General features: G+C 42.0%; 1 protein-coding gene across 4 annotated transcripts in view; it reads left to right on the plus strand.

Annotated features, from left to right (window-relative positions):
• The window catches only part of drosha (drosha ribonuclease III), a 136,954-nt gene that overhangs the window by 89,042 nt on the left and 28,691 nt on the right, over positions 1-19,221 (plus strand). For all 4 annotated transcript variants that reach the window (XM_005730412.1, XM_005730411.1, XM_005730414.1 and 1 more), the window contains 2 exons: positions 5,910-5,954; positions 11,596-11,753. In XM_005730412.1, coding sequence (XP_005730469.1) covers positions 5,910-5,954; positions 11,596-11,753 — 203 coding nt within the window. The remainder of the gene's footprint in view (positions 1-5,909; positions 5,955-11,595; positions 11,754-19,221) is intronic.

The raw sequence follows: 19,221 nt of genomic DNA on the forward strand, positions 1-19,221 counted from the left end.
GATTTATTCATAACACACGGGAACAAACCCAGGGAAACCGAGTTAACGATAAAAAGGATTTTAAAAAATAGTGATAAAAACCCTGAAAACCATAAATTTCACACCCAATCATCGACTCTCGTGGCCCGGTACCAAACAACTCACGACTCCGTGGCCCGGGGATTGGGGACCACTGCCTTAGTACCATCTGAATGTAATTTAAACAACCACAGCCTTCCTTGGTATTGCTGCTGAGTATAACCATCCCTTTATAACCCGAGTGTACCCATCTTCTGTTGGATGACTCACCACGTCACAAAGCTCCAATCATTCCAAGCTGGTTTCTTGAACAATGGAACGGGATGTCATTATGGATTTACAGCTGATACATTTTTTTTATGCTGCCATGCTAATGAAGCTAAATCTCTGAGGAATGTTTCTACGACCTTGCTGAATCTGTGCCATCATGAACTAGGGCAGTTCTGAATGCAAAAGAAGTCCAGTCTGGTACTAACGAATGAAACTTTTCTTTAGATATTTAACTTGCTGCTTCAACAAACTATTTTTAAGGAACAAAAATCACCAAAATTATCTCACTAGTGGCCCATCAGCTAATCTGTTGGGTTTTTAGTAACACCACCACAGAAGCCACCACACACTCAAAAGCCAAATTTGAGAAAAGGTTGCTGTGACAACAAAGACAGCCGCTGTGGCGCAGAGATTAATAACTTGTGGTGACATGGCATTGCCACAGTCTTCTTACTTTACTCATTTCTGGGTGCAGTGCCAAAAAGGGTTTTAGGGAAGCTCAACTTCAACACACTCAAGCAGTGATGGAAAACAGTTTGAGTTTTTCAAGCCTTTCCCCCGCTTTGTTGGCATGTATTCCAAAATGAGTGTTTTTGCAAAAAGTAAATTAGGTTTATTAGTGGATTTTTAAATGTGACTCATTCTGAGGGTTTTTTTCCCCCTGTGGGTGCTTTTCTATTTCTTTGTGTACCAGTAGAGTGTGCTGGGTTTATATGATCATACAGGTGACCAACTCGCTCCACGTTAAGGCCACCTCAGTGTCTTACAGCAACAGTTCCTTTGTACCTATAATTTAAATTCAAGCTATTTTGTTGTTTGTTTCTTTGTAAAAGAAGAAACACAAAGGTTATGTGAACCACAAGCTTGCGCTTCATTTATCTTTTCACTCTGGCTCTCTTTACCTGTTTGACACTCTAGTGTCCCTCTCCATTCGTTGTGCAATTTGAACCGTTTGTCCAGTTAAGCATAATATTGCCAGTGTTTGAATGAGAATGTGTATGCTTCTACTGTGTCCTTGCTTTGCTAATAGCCTGGAGAATGAATGCATTCACTCATTCACGGGCCATTTTCTATTCACATACACTGTTCTGCCTACACTCAGAGGAACTGTAAAAGGTGTGCTCTTAACCTCAAATATAAATTGCGTGGTACACTTCACCAAAAGAATCGACGTTAGTTCACATATTTAGAAGATCACCTTGACCACTCACTGACAGAAGCCTTTGTTCTGGACTTTGGGCTGCTTTTATATCAGTATTGATCAACGGCGCTATCTCTTATTGATCTCTCCGCTGCACTACTACTTTTGATGGATTGATTGGCAGCCTGTAGCTAGAGACCAATTTGTCAGCGAGCACTGGACCTTGTCAGAGAAGAGCACCATTATGTCCCAATCATGGACAGCCAACAATCCCAGGGGTTGTGTGTGCTTGAGTGTGTGTGGGTAAAGGGGGATGTGACGCTGAGTCTTCACGGTTGGCTTGTGAGGCCGGAGTATGTGCAAGAATGAGGTTGTGCCTCGACTCCCCTGTGGGTTAAAGCATTGGTTCCCAATTTCATTTGACATACCCCCAAATCCCTGAGAGATGGTTTCAAAAGCTGCTTCATCAGACCGCCTCTCATGGCATTCAGTTGAACTCATTTTAGACAGGATCTGACCTACTCTCAGCTTGCCGTTTACTCTATAGCAATTACATTCGGCATACCATTTATCAGTTATGCTACAGTCACATTGGGGAAAATAGTGGTTGGAGACCGTGGCGTGGCCAAAATTACTTCAACTATGTGCAATGAAGTTGCAGTTTCATAGCCCAGGAAATCGTTGCTTCTAAGGCAGGGACCGGGTTTGCAACTGCTAATCAGTTGCTCCCTTCAAATTGATTTTGGGGTCAAGCTGGTTAGTGATATATTGTCTGTTTGCTGTCTGTTGCTGTCTACATATACAGAAATTCACATCAAAGAGAAATGTAAGTACTTACATTCAAAGTCTGACCAGAAATGCAAAAATTTCAAAATTTTTAAATCAAAATGACAAAATGACTTGCTTTTATAAGAGATTTTAACCACAATGCAATTGCCATCAGTCAGACCACGAATCTTTGGAGACAAGTTGCCTCCCGCTGGGAGACCTCTTGTGGTAAATAACCTGCTACTAGCTAAAACATAATCACCGTATGATGGAGCTTGCCTGTTTGCTTAGTTGAATCCAGGTGGTGATGCAGAGGCGGGTTACCGTGGTTGGGGAAAACTGGGTTAAAGCTGAGTCCAACAAAAGGAAGATCAGAGGCATTTTTTCCAAATTGCCCTTTATTTTGCATCTATTTTCAAATGTCATTACAGGTGGGTCAGTGACATTCGAATAAACATGTTTGCATGTGTTTTCCCCCTTCTGTTTGTAGCAGCAGTTATATCCTCCAAATGGTTGTGATTCAGCTGCTGTACATGATGATTTGTGCCCCTAGTAATTATACCTTCCTTACACTGGGAGAGAGAGTGTGTTTGTGTGTAGGGGGGGAAAAATGTTGTTGTTATTCTTAAATCCCCACTCGATGCTGGCTTAATCATTGTCTGACTTGTCTTTGGAATGGCTGTAATTGAAACATTAGCTGTTCGGGTCTATATACAGCATGTGGGCGGATAGCGAGCGCCTTGTGGATGGATTTTAATCATAAGCCTCGATCTTAAGCCGAACCGACTCATGTACTTCACTTCTCCCTTTGTTTTTATGTATGTATTTATTTATTTCAAGTGTCATGTTCTCCCTTCTTGTCCTTTTCATTCTCATTTCCCCTATGCCGCTTTACATGCGTCGGCCTAGGTGAATCACTTTTATGTGTTTTAAAGCAAATTGTGCACCTGCAAAAGAAGTGTGAAAGCAATCAATCCATTAGCCGGCGCTATCGACGTTCTTTTAACAACCGACGACGCGTGCATCCGGAAGCAAGCTCAGTGTCGACTTGATAGGCGCTGTGTACTTAGTGCTCCTCCACCCAGCTCGCAGGCTAAGAAAAAAAGGACAAGCAACCAAAAGGAAGCATTTACTCAAACGTATTGACCACTTTTCATGAATTTTTCATCGGCTGCTCAAGGCGATGGGTTGCCAGCTGGGTGCGTTGAGAAGATGAGGCGCCCATTCGATGCTGCTGACCACACACAACCCCACCCCCCCATCCCCCGTGGGCCATCACCGCATTTTAAAGGTTTATCTCCTTGAACCTTTTTAAACACCTGAGTGATACTGTACTTTAGAGGCCCTCTCCACATCTCTATCACCACTATGACTCACCCAACATTAGACTCTAGGCCTAAAACTGCCTCCGGCTGGCGTTGTCCTTGGCAACAACTTGAGAGCCACGACTTATTCTCTCTCTCTCTCTTTGTACTGTGTATATTTCAGCCTTGGTCTCTCTACTATTCGATCTTGTGTGGTTACCTCAGAGTAGGGTTGAGGAAACATGTTGATCTTGCACATATTTCTCTCCACAGGCAGGGCGGGCAAAAGTCCAGCGCTGCTAGTGTGCGTCTCCAGAGGAAACGCTCCTCTAAAAGCTAAATCCCACCAATACTCCACCCGCAAACACCCCTCACCTTCTGCTCAAATCCACATCACAACCCACCTTTTTACAAGCACCACCTTACTTGACTGTGTAAGGTCGATATGCAGACTTCTGGGCCTGAAAATTATCTATTTTCTTTCACCATCGCTCACTGATGGCACCTGAAAGCACTTGGACAAGGAGTTTCCTACATAGAGCCTTGTGTGGTGCGCTACTAGAGTCACCGCCTTATCAACGCATCATCGTCGAGCGTTACATTTAATTTTAATGTTGAGAAACTACAACACAATCTTTGGATGTCAGCGGAGTGAGCTGTCAAGGCTAAAAGAGAAAGTCAAATGGTACATTTTCACAGGACCTGTCATTTCTATGCTTAGTACACATTATCTTGTCATCTCAAAATATGCACAAAAGTTGAGACGTAAGCTGCTCAATGCATTATTTTTAAGCTTTACTTGCTTATTATTTTACAGTTAAGTTTAAAATTAAACTTTCGTAGTCTGCTATGGTGTGTTATTGAGATAAAACTACCCACCAGTGTTTAGGTAATTAAACTCGTCTCCTGTTGCATTATTAAAGTGACATACATAATTAATAATCGGTGACAAAGACGCATCAATAATTATGTTCCAGTAACGCATATGAATATCTTTTTAGTGCCATTAGCCTCTGTGACAACACCCATTGGTTTTGGGCTCCACATTTTGAAGGTTCAGTGTTAGCATCTGGTGATTTTTAATTGTTTTAGAGTCAGATGTTGCTTTATATGGATGAAAGACTGACTTTCATAAATTGCAAGGGTGGATCACACAGTCACACATATAGGCTAATTACTAATTAAGTAGAACAGCGGTCCCAACCCCCGGGCCACGGACCGTTTGGTACCGGGCCGTGAGAGTTGAGGCTCAGGTGTGAAAAGGTTTTCATGGTTTTTATCGTTAACTCTGTTTCCCTGGGTCTTTTCCCGTGCTCCTATCACTTTATTTTGTTGTATTTATCCGCGACACTTTGAAGGCCGGTCCATGAAAATATTGTCTGACATTAAACTGGTCCGTGGCGCAAAAAAGATTGGAGTACGCTGAAGGAGAACACTAATAAAGCTCTAGAATTTCACCAAAACTGAAGCAAGAACTTCTAGGTTGATCTGCACCAGATAGAAGGCGATAATATTACTCACGTAGTCCATTAAAACACTCCAAAAGGCTCCAACAACGCACACAAAACACACACAGTGAAGCACTCCAGTTTAATGACTAAAAATGAGTAATAAAAATAATTATCCCCAGAGCTCTTACAAGGTGGGTTATTGAACCTTTAAACTGTATTTTGTAGCAGGTTGTAAACGTGTCTTTTTAATGTGTGTGTTGACTCACATTTGGAGAGAGCCTCTAGTGGCCACTAGAGGAACTGTCTGTTTTTGCCACTTTGCGTTGACTTCATTGGAGGTTACTCTTAATAATGCTAATAGCGCTAATAGTTCCTACATGTGAACTGATTTGTCAGCGTCACGTTTCAGAGGGAGTCTCTTCCTCGTTAGGCACACTCGCTGCTTTGGAAATCAAGTGGCTTTTATAGACAACTCACTCTCTGACTCATTTTCTGTACATCTGTCCAAATCAGGTGGTTTACAACACTCTGTTTCTCTTAACAGAGTCCACACATACACGTGTGCACATAGGCTTAAAAATATTCAAGTTCAAGTGCTACAGAAAATGCATGGTAAAATGCAACAAAAGAAGTAGTTGCAGAAAAATCGTTTGAAGGTTGGGTTCCTATTCACAGTGAAGGAAAGCGGTGTGAGAGGTAGTATATTGTGCCCGGGAAGCTTTTGTAATGTTCAAAACCAACCAATCTGAAGCCGAAATAACCCTTCATCTATAAAGAATGCGCTATTTTTGAATATTCATTTTGGGTTCTTTTGCTACTTTTAATGATTCGCTGTGTTTATTTGTAGTGTTAATGAATTATGTTCATTAACCGGATGACCCTCATGCCAAGGGGAAATGCGCTAATTTCTTCCCCCTGACGCTTCATCTCTGTTCCCTTCTCTGTTTGTCTTCACAGGATCTGCGGGAGGTCTGGCTCAACTACCCACCACACCCCCTGCAGGTTAGGAGAGATATGTTTTATTATTGATGTTTATTTTGTCTGGGTGCCTCTCATTAAAACTCACCTCACCCCCAAGACACAAAAGCCTTCGCGAATCTTTGAAGTTTTCTCGTCTAAATGTGCGTGTTATTTTTCTTCTTCTTCTCGTGTGCGTCGGTAACAGAGGTGGGCAAGCTGTTGGGTATTTTGCCTGAGGCTGACTGAGCTCTTTATGGCTGTCACAAGGCTCCCGGTAGCCTTCCACTAGTTTCTATTGTTCTGTTCCCTTGTCTCGATGCTCTCCATTTTGGTCGAGACCCTAATCCGCTTTTTCACTTACTCAGTCTCTCTTGCCTTTTCTCTTTGCCACATCATCCCCCCGTTTCCCCCCCTCCTCATCCTTTCTCCATCATCCGTCTCTTCAGACTCTCTCCGTTCTGCTGCTCTTTGCTTTGCATGATCTGCCCAGAAACATTAAACATGTCAACAGTGTTTGTTTGAAATTAGGATTTGGAAGAAGAGATCAAAGATGCCATAACAGGATTACAGTCCCGAATCACATGGGGCCTCCAGGGACCGTCAGGCATCCTTCTCTCTGATGTGTTTGCGAGGAGAAAGTGTTTCTTTGTGTGTATGCCGAGTCGTCTTTAAGCGCTTTATTCTCTTCATCTTGCTGCGTATGTACATTTTTACACATCCTGCTTTTGCCCCCCCAAAAATAACATTGTGCTTTTTTGTTTACCTACAACATATGTTTGGGTTTTGTTTTGTTTTTTTATATATCTTAGCCTCCTCAACCCTGTATTTGTTATCCCCAAGATCCACAGAGAGCCTGGATGTTTTTTGTTGATCTTGTTCAGTGCTCAGACTAAACCCACTGTGTACCCAGCAGCCTGTTTTCCTGGTGAGCTGCACAGGCGGTGGCAGCAGTTAATGTGGGCAGGGTGGAGCTCTTGGGTCAGTCCTGCTATGGCTCTGTGGTTCGGTTGGTTCCTCCACAGTGTGCTTGAGTAGTCATACAGCCTCATTACCACACACTGTGCATTGCAGAGGTTTCCTCTGGGTGGTCCTCTGCCAGTGGGATAAGACCTGACTAAATTGTGTCAGCCTCTCGGTAGCTTGAAAGCACCCTGAACCATGATGTGATCTAAGCTGTATTTACCCTTTAATTGTTTATGTATTTAAGCATATAATCTTGGAATTGGAAGATTAGGCCTCATTCTCAAATATGTGCAGAAAGTTCTCACCCTGAGGAAAAGTTTATATCACCGCGTGCATTTAAAGCTACAATCGCCCATGCCGAGAGACCTGTTGGCAACCCCCATCAAAGAGTGCTCCCCAGGGACAAATGTTGACGAGCGGTTGTTGCAGGTTGCTGGCAGGAACTGTGAAGCAGCCGCTCAAGCTCCAGTTACGCAGTTCAATACAAACAACATGTGACCGCAGCAATCTCACCTAGACATGGCCAGGAACCTCCAGCCAAGCTGTTGGGAAATACTCATTGTTCCCTAGCGATTGGAGGTTGCCGATTGGTCTGTAGACCTTGAAGTGGATCATGGAGAAACGAGTGATATTCTAAGAGAAAGGTATGCACTCCTAAAGGCAGAAAGTAGGAGAATTTCCATCAGAAGAAACTGGAAAAGAAGTGTCAGAATCAGAAGCCGAAGAAAAGGCACATCTTTGCAAGAGTGACCTGTGCTGACATAGATAGCATTAACTTATCTGGAGAACGCTCCTGCTGTGAGGCCTCATTTCCAAAGCATTTTCTTTGGAAAAACATTGATTTAAATAAATAAATGCTTGGGCTGCGATAATGGAGTTGATAAATGTTTTTTACCCTGAGACATGGACTATGGCTCGAGTGAAAGAAGAAGGGGAGAAAACAAGCTAATTTTGAGCCTAACAGAAGACCAATATTTGAAAGCAGGCCATGAGAAAAGGAAGGAAGCATGGATGAGAAATTCACGGCCATTGCTTAAAAAATGCTGCCAAGAAATACGAGTTTAATGACTTTTATTTGGATTTTTAAAATATATTTTTTGGGTCTTTAAATAAAGGTTTAATTAAACCTTTATTTAACCAGGACGTCCCTTGAGATTTAAATCTATTTTGGTGTCGTAGGCCAGTCCAGGCGTGTTGGTGCCACCTCTGAGGTGACAGCCCCACTAGGGGTTAAATTAACTTCTCATCAGCACTGATGAAGCCTCTTGGATGAAAGTTAAAATGTCTTCAAGAACCTAAAAGAAGTCCTGTCGCCTTTGACCGAAGCACACGACCGTCATGACCTGAGTGACTGAGTATCTACACAGACATGTTCGTGCTCTCTGCTTCTAACTGAGCCTCTATTGCCTAAATCTGCTGTTGAAAGGTAACAAGGTGTGCCAGCCTCCCCCCCCCGACCAAGAGAGGGATGACAGGGCAGAGATGAGAGAAGCTACCTTAATGAGGTTTGAGGCGACGGTGATGGCAGCTGGAGGTGGTGTGTGTAATTGTGCGTACACAGATCTTTGTCATAGACGCATACACTACCCTGCAGCAGCCTCACCCTACAGAATACTGCGGATCACTCTGCGCTTCTTCCTTTTTCCTTGATTCACACCAGCACATCATCACCCCCAGCTCTCCAGAATAATTTACCAGAACATCATTTACACTGAGTTTGGATTGCCAAATTCCTCCTTTAGTTTATTGAGGAGATACATGAGAGTCTGGATTTTTTAATTTTATTTTATTTATTTATTTTGGCCTCAGAAGACCTGGGCTCTGATTCTGCTTTCTGTCTGGACTGAGCTGAAAGTGATGCTTTGAAGCCATTTCAAACATGTTTTTTTTCCCCCCATCTTTTTTCAAAACTGCTGTTGATTCTTCTTTTTTTCTGTCTCCTCTTCACTTCGTTTGAAGCCTTGCTGCTGGCCATTTCCCCTGAAGGATAAGCTCGCGCCTATGAGTGCTGAACTCGTCAGATGTCGTTAGTTGCGATGCATGACATTTACACGCCTTTCGTTAATTAACAGAACGAGCAAAAAAGGCAGGAGTGAAATGTTTCTTAGGACACACTGGAAGATGGAACCATGACATTACCGGCAGCACTCCAATTAAAATACTGAGTTTAAAAATACATCTCTGCTCTGTGCAGCGGCTCGACATGGGAGACTTTGAGAGCGCTGTTTACTTGTCATTCCATCACGAAAACGCAGACAAAAGAAAGTGCTGGAAAATGAAGAAAGTGGCTATCTTGCCTCTGAGAGCCTTGCGTGTATTCTTTATTCTTATTTTCAGGGTACTTCGTAGTGTAAAATACAGCAAACTAACAAGGTCAAGTAAATGTGCATGCGTTCCCTTTGAGTGTCCACGTCTCAATGTTTCTGTTTTCTGTGGAAAAGATGTCTTGGTCAAGCTAACAGTTGCACCACGCAGAGACCAATTAGTTCATTCTAGCAGCCTAATTAATGCACCCATAAGGATATCTGTTGATTTAACAAACATGCGTGTACACATTTTCTTTGCATATCATTTCTTCCTCTTCTTTCTTCATATGTTCTTTGTAATGAGCACAGACAAGAGGAAATGCTGTAGCTAAAGAGAGCCGTGGACCCATCTACCTCTGAACTCACCAAGCCCTGGAGCTAATGTTAAAAGCATAATCTATAGCGATTTACACAACTGAAAACCGCTCTTTCAAGTCTCATCACAGGCACAAGTAGGCTCACATAACAAGCCAGCGCATTTACAGTACCACTGAGTCACCAGAGATATTAATTGACTGTGGGAATCATCAGATTTACAGAGAGTGGTGGGGAAAGGGAGCTGTTTGACTTAAAACTTAATGACTAAGAGATTCCATCTGCTCCAGATCATCTGAGTTTGTTTTGAGTCGGAGGAAAAACACACACTCTAAACAGGCCCTAAAGCAGCGCATACTGCAGAGGTTCATCTCATTTACTGAATTTATCTGACACTCTTATGCAGAACGACTTCATTGAGCAAGTTTCTCTTTGGTGTGTTATTCAAGCATCCTTGAAGTGGTCTTGCTGGCTGTTACTAGATACATATTCAGGGCTGTGAAATATCCCAAAGCAAAGAGCACATTTTTAAAATGAATTACAAAACGTATATGCAAGGGCAAAAGAGTAGATTTAACAGCGGAAGCGATTAGGCGCATCAAACGCGAGCACATTATTCATAACTACGTATCAAATTTTATTCAGAAAATTTCATATTTATTTCTTTACGTATTTATGCCCAGAAGTTGGGAAATTCCTGCAGTACATTAGCCAAAACGTTAAAAATAACCCGAAATGAAGTGAGTTAAATAAAGAACAGCTCAATAAAATGAATACAGTGCGTCAAAATTATGATTTAAATGGAGTAAATGAAGTATCAAAAAATAAAACAGGTCAACAGTGGTAATAAAATACCTTGTAAAAAAAGATAAATATAATACATAAGTAACTGAAAAGGTAAGAAAGTGCTGGATAAAAATAAGCAAAAATATAAATAAAGTACAACAAAACAAAACATTACTCAAAAAATGTAATAACACTAAAAATACTGAACATTATTTCTACTTAAACAAGTTGAATACAAAACTGCCAATAGAGCTATACCGCTTGTTTTTTCTGTCAAATACACTCACTGGCCACTTTGTTAGGGACACCTTCCTAATATCAGGTTTTTTGCCTGATATTAGATTTAACCAGAGTCATTTCTATCCATGATGTCATACGTCTGCTCCACCACATCCCACAGGTGATGCACTCCTGGATTAAGCTCCGGTGACTGTGGAGGGCATTTGAATACATCGTTGTGTTCAAGAAACCAGTTTGAGATGATTTCAGCTTCGTGATCTTATGAAGCAGGGTGCACTGCGGGCAAAACCCCAACCCTACCCTCTCGACGACGATAATCCTATCAGACCACGTTAGCAGCGTTAGAAGACAGGAGTTGAACCTGGTTGGCTGCTGAGTGTATATCCTGCTACAGTGGTGCACGTTCACATTAAACACAGTCACCCTAACTCTGAGTGATGTCAGTGCGAGAGAATTTCCCGTTTGCTAGAGCAACAGTGAGGTGCAGCACTGACAGAGTTTAGGTCAGGGGTGTGTGCAGGGGATTCAGGTTCTTCCTCTTCAATCAAAACACTGAAAGAAAAACAACAAAAACACACAGACTGTGGTTTTGTGTTTGAGGATATGTTATTATGTAGAAGCAAAGGAGGGTCTTTCCCAAACTGTTAGCACCCTGGAAGCAGTCTGTAATTTAGCATAATCACCGTGCGCTCTAGCACTAAGCTCTCTCTTTACCTGGTCTAAGGACTCGCCAAAAAGTAAACACTGAAAAATTGCTACTCACTAAATGTTGGCTCTGGCTAGTCTCAGATCTATAAAAGATGAGTAGGAGTGTGTCGGGTACAAATATTGAAAAGTGATCTGGCACACGTACGTAGCCTTGGAAGGGTCAAAACAGACCAAGTGCTGGAACTCACTGATAAATAGACGTCTTGTTTATTGTTGCCACAGCCATCATCCTAAACAGGAACAACAGATTTCAGCCAGTGCTGGCATTCTGTCTGTTTTCGTTATATCTATAATGACCAGAGCTCTTTCAGGGCCCCATATCTCATCAGCAAACCTCCTTTGTTGCGATCTTTGTCCTTTTCCAGGTACAGGAGCCGCAGACAGACAGGCAGCTGATTGAGACGTCGCCGGTCCTCCAAAAACTGACCCAATTCGAGGAGTCTATCGGAGTTTTGTTCACACATGTGCGCCTGCTGGCCAGAGCCTTCACCTTAAGGACCGTGGGCTTTAACCACCTCACCCTGTAAGTACCTCCGCTGTTTGTTTGTGGATAATAGAGTTACGGCCAATTAAAATGCAAAGTGTGGCGCTAGCAGGCCAGATGCAATTTGCAGGGATGCTGCAGAAATAGCCAGACTTTTATCTGCCGCTCCCTTCAGAGGTGATGAGGCATGATGCATTATAATGTATAATATAATCTGAAATGCTGGGAGTTTTATATGTTGAGCATTTTAAATTGTTGTATCTGTTGTGAATGCGGCAGCCGCCTCCTCCCACATCATCATTATGTTTACCCCCCTGCAGCTTATACATGTTCTCGCCGTCGGTAAAGCTGCTTCTGTAACAAATGATGTCTTGAATGTCATGTTCAAAGTACCTTAGTGAAAGATGGCTCTTTTTTTTTGGTTTGTTTGTTGGCACAAAGCCTAATCCGAGGGTTTCACAGCCAAGAGTGAGGCCCAGGGGACTGTGAAGTCCTGGTGTTTGTAGTCTGTGGTACCTGTGAGGCCATAACCCTGCTGTCACATGGGAAAAAGGAGATTTGATTCATGTCTTATTTCACTGTCCACCCTGTGAACTCCTGGATTCTCATTTAAAGCTTTTTGCTTGTCCGTATTTACTTTGTCATATATATTTATATATGTATAACACTGTTACACAAAAGACCCTTTTTCAGAAAGTAATTTGTTTACTCCACACAATTGAGGGCTGAATCTGAGAAACTAAGGGACACCTTGTCCTTTGCTCCTTCTCCAGCTGGGCAAATAGATTCTAATTTCAATTTCGCTTCCAATATAAATGAAAACAAAATAATCTGGAAAAAGTTGTTTTCTTTTTTCCCTTGGGTTTCCTGTACAGCGATGCGTTTTTCCGCAGACTCTGGATTTCCTGATTCTGTGAAAACACTGAAAAAATTGACCGAAGCTGTTTGTGTCTCTGGATCGCTCCGCGTCTCTCAGGCTTTCAGTAACACGTGACAGCGTTACTCAGCCTGGGTTTTATGTCGCTTAAACCGAGGCTGCTGTTGCCGCCCGCTTGCATTAAACTGACATCTCGTGATGGAGGCAGGCCGGTTGGGACTTGAGGTTGCTTTTATGAGACTTTATATGAGGCTTTAAAGTCAAACACACTCCCTGATTAAACCCTAACTTTCCACGCTCCACCACCTTTACCTTTTTTATTTCATTTAATTAGATTTTTTTAATTTAAGTTTTCAGTTGGGGAAAAAAGTTGTATAAAGGGACATTTAACCAAAATAATCATGATTATGATTTTTTTGAGAGTGGCTGCACCACCCCACAGTTTGAGATCCAGTGCCCCGTCGCCTGGGTCTTTTGCCAGGTTGTTACTGTAGCAGTCTTCTAGATCATTCAGCTGCTTCCTTAGAGAGGATCTCGTCCCATGGTTGGATGCACTTCAACTCCAGCACTGCAGCTGGTGTCAGTCGTCCTCCTCCTGCTCCTGCTCTCCACTGTGGACTAGTTAACAGAATCTTCTGCAGGTGGAGATTAGGTTCAGAGAATGCAGGCTTAAGGCACACTTCTGAATTGGCTTTGCAGTCTAATAGTCAATTTCGCTTTGGAAGGTTCCTAACTGGGTGAAGTGATCCGGAAGTGTCTGCGTGGCAGTCGTAAAAGCTGGGTGAATTCTCCTGGATAAGTTATGGATGGAGGGAATTTGACTTTGGTCATGGAAATCTTAAAGGAAAGGAGTTATGTTGGATCATCTCTCGAGCTAGAAAGAATAAGAACAGATTACTTTGTAGGCTGTCTGCTGGACACACTGGTAAGGGGATTAATGTGAGAACCGTTGGATTCTCTGATAACAGAGTTTCTCTTTTCCTGAGTTGTCAAAAATTCTCCTTCCTTCCTTTCCGTAACCTCGTGACAGTTTCCTTTGAGATATGTGAGAACTTAGTGTCATTTTTGAACTATTTGCCCGTGCTCCATGTTTCAGGCACACAGACCTGACTTTAAACACAACAGTCCCACCTACCTGCTGTTCAAGCTTAGTGGCAGCCAATCAGAAGAAAGTTGCATTTAAAAAAAAAAAAAGAGGTTAAAATGGCTTAAACGGTAAAGATTATTTAACTCTATGAATGTTGCAGGTTTCAAACACAACATATTGATCTAAACATGAGCATTAAACTACATACAATAAAACATATACTAACTCTAAGGTGTAAGTTTGCTTTTTTCCCCTTTTTCTATTAATTACAGTGTTTCACTGCAGTGCTGCTGTGATTTATCACTGACATTGGAACACTGGAATTTTTTTCCGCCTCTGTTTTGACATCTGTTCAATAGTCAGTAAAGTTACAAACTTCTACAAGGACGACTTAAAAATTGATCGGGAAGAGAGCGGCCGGGTCTGCCCGAAACAAACTCGTCGTTATTGTGTAGCTGCGCTCGTTTACTCGTCACATGAAAGGCTGAAAAGATTGCAATTTTCATAGCAAAATGTTTCCGCTAATGAGACCGTTCACTCCAATTTGAGGTGTTTCTGATTCAGACTATGAGAGGGTTATTTGCAACTGAAGCTTAACTCACTTCTGAGCTCCACCAAACAACACACTAGTGAGTTTGACAGCTAAAGCAAATTAGCCTTGGCAGCACACCTCTGATATCTTATTGGCAGGCTGCACTCTGTAATTGCTTGCTTAGATTTGGACTAGGACATTGCTCTGTGTGCGTGTGAGAGTGTGCATGTGTGCATTACATCCATGCACACACACACACTGCTGTGCATGTTCTAATCCATCACTTAAATGTCAAATATCTCTCCAGTCAGGGTCAAAGTTGATTAGAGGTCCAGAGGTTTGTCTCCTACTGAGCTTCACTTTAAGGACTTTCCAACTCAAGGTTGATCCCAATAATATTTTCCAATTTGGTGACCTCACGTTTAAAAACAAATAAATAAATAAAAAATGCAGGGGTGGCAATTTAAACAAATGTATTTTTTATTTCACTGAATTGTATTGTTGCTTTTCCTGGAGCAAAAACGAGCAAATTAATATATTTTCAGGGTAATTTATGTTCAGTAGCTCATTAGTAGCCAAAGGCATGTTGACCTAAATAGAGCCGACTGACTTGAAAGCTGGAACTGAGCAATGGCTGCCCATAAGGACCAAAGGTTATACCAAAGTGGGTCAGGCTGTCGTGATAGAGACAAGAATAAGGTCAGAAAATGGAAAGGAGGGTCACGCGAAAAGGTAGGCCGAAGATGAGGAGACGGGAGTGACCCAGGACAAGCTGACCTAGAAGGAGAAGACAGTGCAAGATGCAGGGGTGGGAGCTGATGGTGTCTTGATGCGGCGGAGACCGGAGGCTAGCATCAGACAGCAGTAATGGAGAGCTGCGGCCCCCAGGCGATGAGCTTCCTGTCTCCTCTCACAGCGGAAGAGCTGGGTGTGTTGCAAGAATCTCACTGTTAGGGAAAAAGGATGAAACGGGGTCCGGCTTTTTCTTCATGTTCAGTGTTTGTTCAATGAGAGCACGTTTCATTGTACAGCTTTGAAAAGAAGGCATTTGAAACATTTATATGTGCATTTATATTTTATACGGTAGTTTTAGGTTAAAATTGAAAGTTAAAGGAAATTAGTGAATGAAATATTTGTGATTCAGGCTGCTGTGAAAAGCAGAGAAATGTATAAAGTACAGAGAAGCTTCTTTGCCGCTTTATTCTCGGACCTCTAATCACTGCAGATTATCTAATAAAGGGGGCCTGTTATGCTCATTTCCAGTTTCACAGTTTTATTGTTGGACTTGGACAGCTTTGCATGATTCACAAATGCAATTTACAATATTTTATTAAAAATAATCCTTCATCTTATGCTGGGCCTTGATTCAAGAACTCGATTCATCAACTCTCTGAAGCAAGCTGGTGCAGCTCCTGTCTGCCCGCCCGTTAGACTAGCTTAGTTTTGATTGGCTGCCCTTTATAAACAAAAGATTCGGGTTGCTGTGCTCACAGCCGGAGCTGTGCACCAGAGATGACCATTTCATGGATCTCATCGAGGGCGTACGGACCCAGGAGTAAACAAAGCTGACTGTTTAGAGCAGTCTGAATCCAGAACACCTTGTTCAACAAAAGCTTTGTTATCATCTTAAAAGCATTAATATCAGCAGTAAACTAGAAAGAAAACACAAAAAGAAAACAGAAGAAACTCTCAGAATAACCAGCCAAACACTGAATGTTATCCATGAGTCATGAGTCCATGAGCTCTAAAAGGTCTCCGAACTTTGTCGAATATTCTTTCAGGACTTGTGTTAAGGTTTGTAGCGTGACGTTTGACGTCACTTGCCTTATACAGTGGCTAACAACACGTCTATGAGGGGTTTTCCCCTCCCAAAACAATGCTGTGAGCTCTTTGGCGTTTAAAAAAAAAGATTGAATTAACTGAAATAAGTCCTCATCTCTCTCATACTTAAATATTTCTACTTTTTTCTTCGACCAGTGCCGGTTTAAGTCAAAGGCACTGGTGTTGCTGAGCCGGCCAGTACCTTCGTTCTCTTCAGCCCTTCATCAGGTTGCTGATTTAACCGCTCCTGTTGTTTTTGCCGCCTCTCTCATAAGTTTACTTTGTTTTTTCAGTCTAATTAAGGCCTCGTCTCTTTAGACATCATATTTTAGATTTCCAGTTAGAAACTACCAAACGAACTGCAAATCTTTAATCTGCTTGATTTTTTTTTTAATGGAAAAAGTTGAACAGGCCTTGCATGACCATAAAAGTGGTCGTCAGTGAAGTGTCCAGGTGCTTTTCAGCCTTAAGAAAAATGGGGAGTGTGTCTAAAATTGGCTGTAATTTCTGCAATACTTTCCTTGAGCTCCTTGCATTAAAGAGGCACTTCAATCACATCTTGATTGCCTGGGTTAAAATGGTGGTGTGCACCGAGGCAACTTCACCCAAATTGTGCCTTTACCCAAACACTATGGATGGACCTAAGGCTATGCGACCCATATCCGATCATGGTATGACAGTGCGAACGGCACAAATCCGATATTTTCAAATCCGATCTGGGTCACTTTCGTATGTGGTTCTGAATCCGATACATATCTGATGTTTTAGAAAGCGACTGCTGTTTGAACGGTCATGTCGCATTAAATCCGTCTTTTACGTCACTGACACAAGACAGACGCCAATTATCAGCGCCCGAGAAGACATTGCGAACGCTTCCTGGCCATCCAGTGTAGATGTTAGTGAAACTGTTGGGAAGACAACGTTGGAGAAACGTGAACATTTTATTTGTACTGCATAATCTGCAGATTCTGACAGAAATCTGCAACTATCCTTTGAAGCACCGCTCTTCTCTAAAACAGCAATAAGGATCATTATTAGGTTATTTACATTATTATGTAAATAACAAAATGGCTTAAAGCAAAAATTGAAGTCTGAAGTCTTTATATTAACGGCCATCAGTCAAACAATATTGTTTGGTCTGGGTCTAAACAGAGCGCGTTGTGTGTGACGTCTTCTTTTGCGCATGCGGGCCGCTTTGAGCGTTCACACTAGAGCGCGTTTGCTGTCGCATTTTATTTGTAGTGTGAACGAGCAGACAAAAAAAAATCGGATTTGATCAAAAAATCGGAATTGAGCATTAAGACCTGCAGTGTGAACGTAGCCTATGTGTATGTTGATGTGGGTTTTACAAAACCTCTCAGCTTTAGATACTTTGAGAAGTGTTGGGCTTCATGTTTAATGTAAGCATTCACTGTGTATGTATGTGATGGATGTAAGCCAACGCGTAATAGGAATTTGCAGTTTACTTTAGTTTGAAAATAGAAATTAGAAAATAACATTGAGCAGTGACCACTCTTTAAGCAAATAGAATTCCACTTGCATGATCTCCTATAAAGAATTTCCTGACCGTGAGATTGAATAAGATGAGCTCAAATAATGCAAGCTTTCAGCCTGTTACATTACATAGTTTATTAAATAGTTTGTAAATTAAGCTTTTATATAAATCTAATTCCAGCTTCATTTTCTGTTCAGTGCAGCTTTGCTAGAAGAGACCCTGAGATTTCTTTCTGTCAGAGAGTCATTTTAAATTAAAACTGCTCTTTTCATGCGGTGCAAATGGTTTCCCCCCTTTTTTTTCCTGGTTGCATAAAATCACTGTTTCCTTACGTTCGGAGTCCAAAGTGACCGCTCCAGTTTCCCCCAACTAAAGCAAAACTTTGTCAGAAGTAGTTGGCGATCACACATCTGGAGCTTACACAAGCATGCACATATGAAACAAGAACATTATTTCCCTAAAAAGAGAAAAATAGGCTTTAAAAATGGTGCACTTGCCCCTTTTTGGAGCGGGCAGCCTGTCGCCGCCTCTTCAGAGGGCCTGTTAAAGGTATTTTAGATCAAAGTCAAAGGCGAATAAAGACCTCGGCTCCACACTTTACTTCAATTTCCCCCACCTTACTGGAGCATTGTGCCTCTGCTGTTGAAGTGAATAAGGGATGGCTCTTTGTGCCGCTTCACACGGCGACGCATTCCTCTTTGACCTACTCTATCTCTTCTTTTCCCCCCCATCTCTTGCCTTTTTTTCGTTTCATCTCTCACTGTCACTCCCCTCTTTGCCTTCCCGCTCTGCCTCCTATTGGATGTGAAATTAGCTCACACTACACCTTTTCAATCGTCTCCTATCCACCACATTCTTTCTGGCATCCCCGGTTTTACTCAGCTCTCAAACGGTATACGTGATAGATTTTGAGCCTTTTACCACACGTGTGCACATGTACAGTGCTGAGGTGCAGGATGAAAACTGACTGATCTCTGGTCTTTGTTCCCCTCCCCTTGTCCCCCTGCTTTTCCCAACCTCAGTTCTCCACGCTCTCATGAAGCAGAGCCTTTTCATTAAGACGCTCTGTGATTATTTTTAATGTGGAGTCTGCATTAGGCAGTGTCCCTTCACTCCTAATGAAGCTCTGTCCTGGGCCTCGAATACACAGTGATATCAAAAAGTTCTTGGTGTATCAACTGTTCTGTGATCTTTGAGTGCGCAACAATTCAAATCAGTTTCTTCTTTCTTGTATTAAACATCTAAATATTTAAGAGGAGTTTGAGTGACAAGTAAAATTAATATAAAGAGTTACGAGGAAAATCGATTAAACGTGAAGACGGCAACATTATGCTGGTGTTGTAGTTTGAAGTTAGCACTCCTACTTCTTATGCTTCTGCCATCATCAAGTCAAATAATAAAAGAAATAACAATACACATAACAGCTAAAACAAAAGAGCAGCAACAAAACTTTCACAGTGGACACAAAAGCAGTTTTTAGAACTGATTAAAAAAAATTGTCATCTGTGAAGACGGGTTTCTACGAGGCAGGTCCGGGCCCAGTCGCCGTTCATTCTTAGGTGGGCCATTAGGAGAGACCCACTTGGGTGGATTTAAGTTTGGATGAGTTTCTCTCCTTGTGCACCTGTAGAGTGCTTCCAGCATGGCTGCTAATATTAACTCTCTTCCTGAAAGTAGTTTGTTTACTACTTGAAA

This window comes from Pundamilia nyererei, unplaced genomic scaffold, assembly GCF_000239375.1.
Source record: "Pundamilia nyererei isolate P.nyererei 1_Seehausen unplaced genomic scaffold, PunNye1.0 scaffold00037, whole genome shotgun sequence".
Taxonomy (NCBI): domain Eukaryota; kingdom Metazoa; phylum Chordata; class Actinopteri; order Cichliformes; family Cichlidae; genus Pundamilia; species Pundamilia nyererei.